At 43.9% G+C, this 10988-nt stretch overlaps 1 protein-coding gene across 1 annotated transcript; it reads right to left on the reverse strand.

Annotated features, from left to right (window-relative positions):
- Positions 1 to 7549: 7549 nt before the first annotated feature.
- LOC136178468 (putative uncharacterized protein DDB_G0281733) lies at positions 7550 to 9351 on the reverse strand. Its single transcript, XM_065952344.1, has 2 exons — positions 9207 to 9351; positions 7550 to 9158 (listed from the first exon to the last, which is right to left on the reverse strand). Exons 1-2 carry the CDS (start codon positions 9318 to 9320, stop codon positions 8628 to 8630), a joined length of 645 nt encoding a protein of 214 aa, XP_065808416.1. The 5' UTR covers positions 9321 to 9351; the 3' UTR covers positions 7550 to 8627.
- Positions 9352 to 10988: the final 1637 nt, after the last annotated feature.

Genomic DNA, 10988 nt, shown 5'->3' on the forward strand with positions numbered 1-10988 from the left:
TCATCAGAGTATTCCTCATCAGAGTGTTCATCATCAGTGTTCATCATCAGAGTGTTCATCATCAGAGTGTTCATCATCAGAGTGTTCATCATCAGAGTTCATCATCAGAGTTCATCACCAGAGTGTTCCTCATCAGAGTGTTTATCATCAGAGTGTTCATCACCAGAGTGTTCCTCATCAGAGTGTTTATCATCAGAGTGTTCATCATCAGAGTGTTCCTCATCAGTTTTCATCATCAGAGTGTTCATCATCAGAGTGTTCATCATCAGAGTGTTCCTCATCAGTTTTCATCATCAGAGTGTTCATCATCAGAGTGTTCATCATCAGAGTGTTCCTCATCAGAGTGTTCATCATCAGAGTGTTCATCATCAGTGTTCATCATTAGTGTTCATCATCAGAGTGTTCCTCATCAGTGTTCATCATCCGAGTGTTCCTCATCAGTTTTCATCATTAGTGTTCATCATCAGAGTGTTCATCATCAGAGTGTTTATCATCAGAGTGTTTATCATCAGAGTGTTTATCATCAGAGTGTTCATCATCAGAGTGTTCCTCATCAGAGTGTTCATCATCAGAGTGTTCATCATCAGTGTTTATCATCAGAGTGTTCATCACCAGAGTGTTCCTCATCAGAGTGTTTATCATCAGAGTGTTCATCATCAGAGTGTTCCTCATCAGTTTTCCTCATCAGAGTGTTCCTCGTCAGAGTGTTCATCATCAGAGTGTTCATCATCAGAGTGTTCATCATCAGAGTGTTCATCATCAGAGTGTTTATCATCAGAGTGTTCATCATCAGAGTGTTCCTCATCAGAGTGTTCATCATCAGAGTGTTCATCACCAGAGTGTTCCTCATCAGAGTGTTTATCATCAGAGTGTTCATCATCAGAGTGTTCCTCATCAGTTTTCCTCATCAGAGTGTTCCTCGTCAGAGTGTTCATCATCAGAGTGTTCATCATCAGAGAGTGTTCATCATCAGAGTGTTCATCATCAGAGTATTCCTCATCAGAGTGTTCATCATCAGAGTATTCCTCATCAGAGTGTTCATCATCAGAGTGTTCATCATCAGAGTGTTCATCATCAGAGTGTTCATCATCAGTGTTCATCATCAGAGTGTTCATCATCAGAGTATTCCTCATCAGAGTGTTCATCATCAGTGTTCATCATCAGAGTGTTCATCATCAGAGTGTTCATCATCAGAGTGTTCATCATCAGTTTTCATCATCAGTGTTCATCACCAGAGTGTTCCTCATCAGAGTGTTTATCATCAGAATGTTCATCACCAGAGTGTTCCTCATCAGAGTGTTTATCATCAGAGTGTTCATCATCAGAGTGTTCCTCATCAGTTTTCCTCATCAGAGTGTTCCTCGTCAGAGTGTTCATCATCAGAGTGTTCATCATCAGAGTGTTCATCATCAGAGTGCTCATCATCAGAGTGTTCATCATCAGAGTGTTTATCATCAGAGTGTTCATCATCAGAGTGTTCATCATCAGAGCGTTCATCATCAGAGTGTTCATCATCAGTGTTCATCATCAGAGTGTTCATCATCAGAGTATTCCTCATCAGAGTGTTCATCATCAGTGTTCATCATCAGAGTGTTCATCATCAGAGTGTTCATCATCAGAGTGTTCATCATCAGAGCGTTCATCATCAGAGTTCATCATCAGAGTTCATCACCAGAGTGTTCCTCATCAGAGTGTTTATCATCAGAGTGTTCATCACCAGAGTGTTTATCATCAGAGTGTTTATCATCAGAGTGTTCATCATCAGAGTGTTCCTCATCAGTTTTCATCATCAGAGTGTTCATCATCAGAGTGTTCATCATCAGAGTGTTCATCATCAGAGTGTTCATCATCAGAGTGTTCATCATCAGTGTTCATCATCAGTTTTCATCATCAGAGTGTTCCTCATCAGTGTTCATCATCCGAGTGTTCCTCATCAGTTTTCATCATTAGTGTTCATCATCAGAGTGTTCATCATCAGAGTGTTTATCATCAGAGTGTTTATCATCAGAGTGTTTATCATCAGAGTGTTCATCATCAGAGTGTTCCTCATCAGAGTGTTCATCATCAGAGTGTTCATCATCAGTGTTTATCATCAGAGTGTTCATCACCAGAGTGTTCCTCATCAGAGTGTTTATCATCAGAGTGTTCATCATCAGAGTGTTCCTCATCAGTTTTCCTCATCAGAGTGTTCCTCGTCAGAGTGTTCATCATCAGAGTGTTCATCATCAGAGTGTTCATCATCAGTTTTCATCATCAGTGTTCATCACCAGAGTGTTCATCATCAGAGTGTTTATCATCAGAGTGTTCATCATCAGAGTGTTCCTCATCAGTTTTCCTCATCAGAGTATTCCTCGTCAGAGTGTTTATCATCAGAGTGTTTATCATCAGAGTGTTTATCATCAGAGTGTTCATCATCAGAGTGTTCCTCATCAGAGTGTTCATCATCAGAGTGTTCATCATCAGTGTTTATCATCAGAGTGTTCATCACCAGAGTGTTCCTCATCAGAGTGTTTATCATCAGAGTGTTCATCATCAGAGTGTTCCTCATCAGTTTTCCTCATCAGAGTGTTCCTCGTCAGAGTGTTCATCATCAGAGTGTTCATCATCAGAGTGTTCATCATCAGTTTTCATCATCAGTGTTCATCACCAGAGTGTTCATCATCAGAGTGTTTATCATCAGAATGTTCATCACCAGAGTGTTCCTCATCAGAGTGTTTATCATCAGAGTGTTCATCATCAGAGTGTTCCTCATCAGTTTTCCTCATCAGAGTATTCCTCGTCAGAGTGTTCATCATCAGAGTGTTCATCATCAGAGTGTTCATCATCAGAGTGCTCATCATCAGAGTGTTCATCATCAGAGTATTCCTCATCAGAGTGTTCATCATCAGAGTGTTCATCATCAGAGTGTTCATCATCAGAGTGTTCATCATCAGTGTTCATCATCAGAGTGTTCATCATCAGAGTATTCCTCATCAGAGTGTTCATCATCAGTGTTCATCATCAGAGTGTTCATCATCAGAGTGTTCATCATCAGAGTGTTCATCATCAGAGTGTTCATCATCAGTTTTCATCATCAGTGTTCATCACCAGAGTGTTCCTCATCAGAGTGTTTATCATCAGAATGTTCATCACCAGAGTGTACCTCATCAGAGTGTTTATCATCAGAGTGTTCATCATCAGAGTGTTCCTCATCAGTTTTCCTCATCAGAGTGTTCCTCGTCAGAGTGTTCATCATCAGAGTGTTCATCATCAGAGTGTTCATCATCAGAGTGCTCATCATCAGAGTGTTCATCATCAGAGTGTTTATCATCAGAGTGTTCATCATCAGAGTGTTCATCATCAGAGCGTTCATCATCAGAGTGTTCATCATCAGTGTTCATCATCAGAGTGTTCATCATCAGAGTATTCCTCATCAGAGTGTTCATCATCAGTGTTCATCATCAGAGTGTTCATCATCAGAGTGTTCATCATCAGAGTGTTCATCATCAGAGCGTTCATCATCAGAGTTCATCATCAGAGTTCATCACCAGAGTGTTCCTCATCAGAGTGTTTATCATCAGAGTGTTCATCACCAGAGTGTTCCTCATCAGAGTGTTTATCATCAGAGTGTTCATCATCAGAGTGTTCCTCATCAGTTTTCATCATCAGAGTGTTCATCATCAGAGTGTTCATCATCAGAGTGTTCATCATCAGAGTGTTCATCATCAGTGTTCATCATCAGTTTTCATCATCAGAGTGTTCCTCATCAGTGTTCATCATCCGAGTGTTCCTCATCAGTTTTCATCATTAGTGTTCATCATCAGAGTGTTCATCATCAGAGTGTTTATCATCAGAGTGTTTATCATCAGAGTGTTCATCATCAGAGTGTTCATCATCAGAGTGTTCATCATCAGAGTGTTCATCATCAGAGTGTTCATCATCAGTGTTCCTCATCAGAGTGTTCCTCATCAGAGTGTTTATCAGACTGTTCATCATCAGAGTGCTCATCATCAGAGTGTTCATCATCAGAGTATTCCTCATCAGAGTGTTCATCATCAGAGTGTTCATCATCAGAGTGTTCATCATCAGAGTGTTCATCATCAGAGTGTTCATCATCAGAGTGTTCATCATCAGAGTATTCCTCATCAGAGTGTTCATCATCAGTGTTCATCATCAGAGTGTTCATCATCAGTTTTCATCATCAGTGTTCATCACCAGAGTGTTCCTCATCAGAGTGTTTATCATCAGAGTGTTCATCACCAGAGTATTCCTCATCAGAGTGTTTATCATCAGAGTGTTCCTCATCAGTTTTCCTCATCAGAGTGTTCCTCGTCAGAGTGTTCATCATCAGAGTGTTCATCATCAGAGTGTTCATCATCAGAGTGCTCATCATCACAGTGTTCATCATCAGAGTATTCCTCATCAGAGTGTTCATCATCAGAGTGTTCATCATCAGAGCGTTCATCATCAGAGTGTTCATCATCAGTGTTCATCATCAGAGTGTTCATCATCAGAGTATTCCTCATCAGAGTGTTCATCATCAGTGTTCATCATCAGAGTGTTCATCATCAGAGTGTTCATCATCAGAGTGTTCATCATCAGAGCGTTCATCATCAGAGTTCATCACCAGAGTGTTCCTCATCAGAGTGTTTATCATCAGAGTGTTCATCACCAGAGTGTTCCTCATCAGAGTGTTTATCATCAGAGTGTTCATCATCAGAGTGTTCCTCATCAGTTTTCATCATCAGAGTGTTCATCATCAGAGTGTTCATCATCAGAGTGTTCCTCATCAGAGTGTTCCTCATCAGAGTGTTCATCATCAGAGTGTTCATCATCAGAGTGTTCATCATCAGAGTGTTCATCATCAGAGTGTTCATCATCAGTGTTCATCATCAGTTTTCATCATCAGAGTGTTCCTCATCAGTGTTCATCATCCGAGTGTTCCTCATCAGTTTTCATCATTAGTGTTCATCATCAGAGTGTTTATCATCAGAGTGTTTATCATCAGAGTGTTTATCATCAGAGTGTTCATCATCAGAGTGTTCCTCATCAGAGTGTTTATCATCAGAGTGTTCATCATCAGAGTGTTCCTCATCAGTTTTCATCATCAGAGTGTTCATCATCAGAGTGTTCATCATCAGAGTGTTCATCATCAGAGTGTTCATCATCAGTGTTCATCATCAGTTTTCATCATCAGAGTGTTCCTCATCAGTGTTCATCATCCGAGTGTTCCTCATCAGTTTTCATCATTAGTGTTCATCATCAGAGTGTTCATCATCAGAGTGTTAATCATCAGAGTGTTCATCATCAGAGTGTTCATCATCAGAGTGTTTATCATCAGAGTGTTAATCATCAGAGTGTTCATCATCAGAGTGTTCATCATCAGAGTGCTCATCATCAGAGTGTTCATCATCAGAGTGTTTATCATTAGAGTGTTCATCATCAGAGTGTTCCTCATCAGAGTGTTTATCAGAGTGTTCCTCATCAGAGTGTTTATCAGAGTGTTCATCATCAGTGTTCATCATCAGAGTGCTCATCATCAGAGTGTTTATCAGAGTGTTCATCATCAGTGTTCATCATCAGAGTGTTCATCATCAGAGTGTTCATCATCAGAGTGTTTATCAGAGTGTTCATCATCAGTGTTCATCATCAGAGTGCTCATCATCAGAGTGTTCCTCATCAGAGTGTTTATCAGAGTGTTCATCATCAGTGTTCATCATCAGAGTGCTCATCATCAGAGTGTTTATCAGAGTGTTCATCATCAGTGTTCATCATCAGAGTGTTCATCATCAGAGTGTTCATCATCAGAGTGTTCATCATCAGTGTTCATCATCAGAGTGTTCATCATCAGAGTGTTCATCATCAGAGTGTTTATCAGAGTGTTCATCATCAGAGTGCTCATCATCAGAGTGTTTATCAGAGTGTTCATCATCAGTGTTCATCATCAGTGTTCATCATCAGAGTGCTCATCATCAGAGTGTTCATCATCAGTGTTCATCATCAGAGTGTTTATCAGAGTGTTCATCATCAGTGTTCATCATCAGTGTTCATCATCAGAGTGTTCCTCATCAGAGTGTTTATCAGAGTGTTCATCATCAGTGTTCATCATCAGAGTGCTCATCATCAGAGTGTTTATCAGAGTGTTCATCATCAGTGTTCATCATCAGAGTGTTTATCAGAGTGTTCATCATCAGTGTTCATCATCAGAGTGCTCATCATCAGAGTGTTTATCAGAGTGTTCATCATCAGTGTTCATCATCAGAGTGTTCATCATCAGAGTGTTCATCATCAGAGTGTTCATCATCAGTGTTCATCATCAGAGTGCTCATCATCAGAGTGTTCATCATCAGAGTGTTCCTCACTGAAACAACGAGCAGGTGTGACGCTGACCTCCTGAACATTTCCAGATCCTGAAATCCTCCTGACCTGTTCACACATGAACCTCCCAGACGATCCCCGTTAGGAGGATTTCCTGCTGCGTTCTCACATCAGATCAGTCTGACAGAGAGAAACATTCAGCTGTTTGTGTGATCACATGACACTCAGACTGGAGATTTCAGGAGGTAGCTACACTGCAAGCTAACACACGCTAGCACAAGCTAACCGCTGGTGTTTGTCACCTTCCTGTCCAACAGGAAGTAGACCTACTCCACGTCCACGGGTAAAAGACAACACAAGGTTCACCCTCGTTTTAGAACGAGCTTTATCCACTTGATGTTTCTCCTCACTCTGATTATATTTTCTCTTCTTTGGAAAGAGCTGCTGACTGTCTCTGTTGTTCTGCGTCTTTTATTTTCTTAAACATCTGTCCGAGTTTTACAAGCTTTTATTTCTGCGGGGCTTTGGTTAACTTGGTTGTTTTTCTAAAATGTGCTAAAAAGATGATAATGGGTGGGTTACAGACCCTCCCTCCTCCTCTGACACACCAACCATGAAATCCTCACGGTTGACTCCACACACCCCCCCCCCCCCCCCCCCCCGCCCCCTGTGTCGTCCCTAACGTCCCTCTGACAGCTCGATAATTGACTGTTGATCTTTTATTAATAGAGCGATCCATTAGTCGCACAAACACGTCTGGGGCTCAGAGACAAAGCCCCCCCACCCCCCCCCGCACCCCTCTTTGTTTTGTCTCACAGAGACAGAGAGAGAGGGAGAGAGAGGGAGAGAGAGAGACAGAGAGAGAGACAGAGAGAGAGAGAGAGAGAGAGAGAGAGAGAGAGAGATAGTGAGAGAGAGACAGAGAGAGAGAGATAGAGAGAGAGAGAGAGACAGAGAGACAGAGAGAGAGAGAGAGAGAGACAGAGACAGAGAGAGAGAGAGAGAGACAGAGAGAGAGAGAGAGACAGAGAGACAGAGAGAGAGAGAGAGAGACAGAGAGAGAGAGAGAGACAGAGAGACAGAGAGAGAGACAGAGACAGAGACAGAGAGAGAGAGAGACAGAGAGAGAGAGAGAGACAGAGAGAGAGAGAGAGAGAGAGAGGGAGAGAAAGAGAGAGAGAGACAGAGAGAGAGACAGAGACAGAGAGAGAGAGAGACAGAGAGAGAGAGAGAGAGAGAGACAGAGAGAGAGAGAGAGAGAGAGAGAGAGAGAGAGGGAGAGAAAGAGAGAGAGAGAGAGAAAACCAGAAGAGTTTTTTATGTATAATAAATGAAATCTATGAAAAATGCAGGAGAGAGAGAATCTCAGTGACCTAGAAACAGAATGAAGGAAACACCTTCATTCTGTTTCTGTGTTTAGAGAGTCATCAAGAAAAAGGACAGGTTAGCATGAGTCTGACTCCAGCGGGCGCAGGACAGATGCGTGCAAAAAAACAGAGTAGGGTAGTCAGTGAATGATCCGTGGCCTTTGAGAGAAACAGGAAGTGGAATTCAAATGAGAGCTGCAGCACACCGCTCCACACTGCAGGACACCCAATCATCTCCACTGTGAGAGAAAGACGCGCCCTCAGCTCGTCTGAGCAAACGGGTCACATCCAGGACTTCTGGAATCATTACCAAAAAACACCTTCAATGGTCAGGAATGCTCACCATAGAAACATGACCGTGTTCAGCATCCATGTTTACAGTAAAGGTCCAAGGTTCAGTGAGATGTGTAGAGAGTGAGATGATAAAGGTATCTTTTGGACGCCCCTGTGTTTGTCAGATATGAGAGCAGTTATCAGGTCAACAGGTGTTGCAGCGATGGAAGCGGGCAAGAGAAGTGGTTCAGATAAAAGTGATTGGCTGGTGTGACCCCACCTCTCTCCCAATGACAGGGGTCACAGGGGGCTGGAGCTGACCCCCCCAAACGGGAACGCGGTATAGCTCGACACTTCTGGATCTCATTACAGCAGAATGTGAAGCGTCTCAGATAGCGACGTCCACACAGGACAGGGTTTGTTAAACGGACAAAAAGTGTTTTAGTCTGAGTAACTACAAAGCAGACATTAAGAGTCACAACCGAGAAACCACACATCTCTGTGTGTGTGTGTGTGTGTGTGTGTATACTTGTCCATTGATGAAGAGTTTATTTTCCTGAAGTGCTCACATTTCACCTCAGACTGGTTTCTCACATTGTAACTTCATAACTGTGAAGAATTTAAACTAACAGAAACTGTGTTCTTCCCCTCACAGTGTGACCTTTGACCTCTCGGACCTCAAGCGTCCCTTTAGATAAATCTTTGTGTTGAGTGGATCCGTCCGCTCTGACTGCGTGAGACCACAGCACCTTTTCCTGACGGCTGCAGAGATAAGCTCCGGGGTTTTAAAGATGAATCTTCTTTTTCTGAAGATCGTCTCTCGTCTCTCTCTCGTGTCTCTCTCGTCTCTCGTGTCTCTCTCGTCTCTCGTCTCTCGTGTCTCTCTCGTCTCTCGTGTCTCTCTCGTCTCTCGTGTCTCGTGTCTCTCTCGTCTCTCTCTCGTCTCTCGTGTCTCTCTCGTCTCTCTCTCGTGTCTCTCTCTCGTCTCTCGTGTCTCTCTCGTGTCTCTCTCGTCTCTCTCGTCTCTCGTGTCTCTCTCGTGTCTCTCTCGTCTCTCTCGTCTCTCGTATCTCGTGTCTCTCTCGTCTCTCGTGTCTCTCTTGTCTCTCTCTCGTCTCTCGTGTCTCTCTCGTCTCTCGTGTCTCTCTCGTCTCTCTCTCGTCTCTCGTGTCTCTCTCGTCTCTCTCTCGTCTCTCGTGTCTCTCTCCTCTCGTGTCTCGTCTCTCGTGTTTACTCTACAAAACACTCTCCAGATTAAGTTATATAAATGCAGCTATTATGACTCGTCTCGTGTCTCCTCTCCTCTCTGTCTCTCTCTCTCTCTCTCTCTCGTCTCTCGTGTCTCTCTCGTCTCTCTCGTCTCTCTCGTCTCTCGTGTCTCATCTCTCGTGTCTCCTCTCTCGTGTCTCGTCTCTCGTGTCTCGTGTCTCCTCTCTCGTGTCTCGTCTCTCGTGTCTCGTCTCTCCTCTCTCGTGTCTCCTCTCTCGTGTCTCGTCTCTCGTGTCTCTCTCGTCTCTCGTGTCTCTCGTGTATCTCTCGTCTCTCGTGTCTCGTCTCTCTCTCGTCTCTCGTCTCTCGTGTCTCTCTCGTCGCTCGTGTCTCTCGTGTCTCGTCTCTCTCTCGTCTCTCGTGTCTCTCTCCTCTCTCGTGTCTCGTGTCTCTCTCCTCTCTCGTCTCTCGTGTCTCTCTCCTCTCGTCTCTCGTGTCTCGTGTCTCGTCTCTCGTGTCTCCTCTCTCGTCTCTCCTCTCTCGTCTCTCGTGTCTCTCTCGTCTCTCGTGTCTCGTCTCTCTCTCGTCTCTCGTGTCTCTCTCGTCTCTCGTGTCTCTCTCGTCTCTCGTCTCTCGTGTCTCTCTCCTCTCGTCTCTCGTGTCTCGTGTCTCGTCTCTCGTGTCTCCTCTCTCGTCTCTCTCTCGTCTCTCGTGTCTCTCTCCTCTCGTGTCTCGTGTCTCGTCTCTCGTGTCTCCTCTCTCGTCTCTCGTGTCTCCTCTCTCGTGTCTCGTGTCTCGTCTCTCGTGTCTCGTGTCTCGTGTCTCGTCTTTACTCTTTATAAAAAACAGGTCAATTACAAAACACTCTCCAGATTAAGTTATATAAATGCAGCTATTATGAGCACAGCCAGGTGACTCTCTCACTTCCTGTCTAACCTCAGCTGTCGTCTGTGTAGCAGCTGATTGGCTGAACTCGCCGTGGTGGCTTTCTCAGCATCTGGGGGGGAGGATAATGAATGCTCATTTCTACACTCATCCAGGGGAAGAGATTAAGGGTTTACATCAGGATTTACACTGTCCAGCCAATAGGAGAGGGAGGAGTCTGTCCAGCCAATAGGAGAGGGAGGAGTCTATCCAGCCAATAGGAGGGGGAGGAGTCAGATGACTCAGACGTGGCACAGCAGCTCTCTTAATGACTTCAATATGTTCAAACCCTCCTAAGCTCTCCTCCCGGCTGAAAGTTTTTCTCTGACCTACTTTTCTCCTCCTCGCTCTGAATTCAGGAAACGTTCTTTAAGCTGCAGCGAAGGGAGAACCGAAATAGCCGCTCCCGCTTCTCACACTGCCTGTGAACGAAACCTGCAGGGTCGTGCTGCATTAACCAAAAATACAAACAGAGACGAACCAATATATGAAATATTCATCCAGATGAATGAGAGCAAACAGACGAGGAGAGTAACCCTCTGCAGCCTGTCATCACACACTCAGACTTCAGCTGCTGTGGAATCACTGACTCAGTTTGTACTCTGTGCAACTTTCCACACGACTGAAGAATCAATATGAGAAGAAGTCAGCATGTCGGGGAATAAATCACAGAATAATAAAGAACGTTAAAGAGCCAATCAGAGAGAAGAGCAGCTGCACAATGATTACTTTCAGTATCATCTGGGGGGGGGGGGATTTGACCTTTAAATACCTTAAATGTAAAATTGCTCACTGTTTGACAAGAAGCCCCCAGACTCAACATTTACACCAGAAGAGAACGAGAAGTCCCCAGACTCAACATTTACACCTGAAGAGGACGAGAAGCCCCCAGACTCAACATTTACACCTGAAGAGAAC

This window comes from Labrus bergylta, unplaced genomic scaffold (assembly GCF_963930695.1).
Source record: "Labrus bergylta unplaced genomic scaffold, fLabBer1.1 SCAFFOLD_182, whole genome shotgun sequence".
Taxonomy (NCBI): Eukaryota; Metazoa; Chordata; class Actinopteri; order Labriformes; family Labridae; genus Labrus; species Labrus bergylta.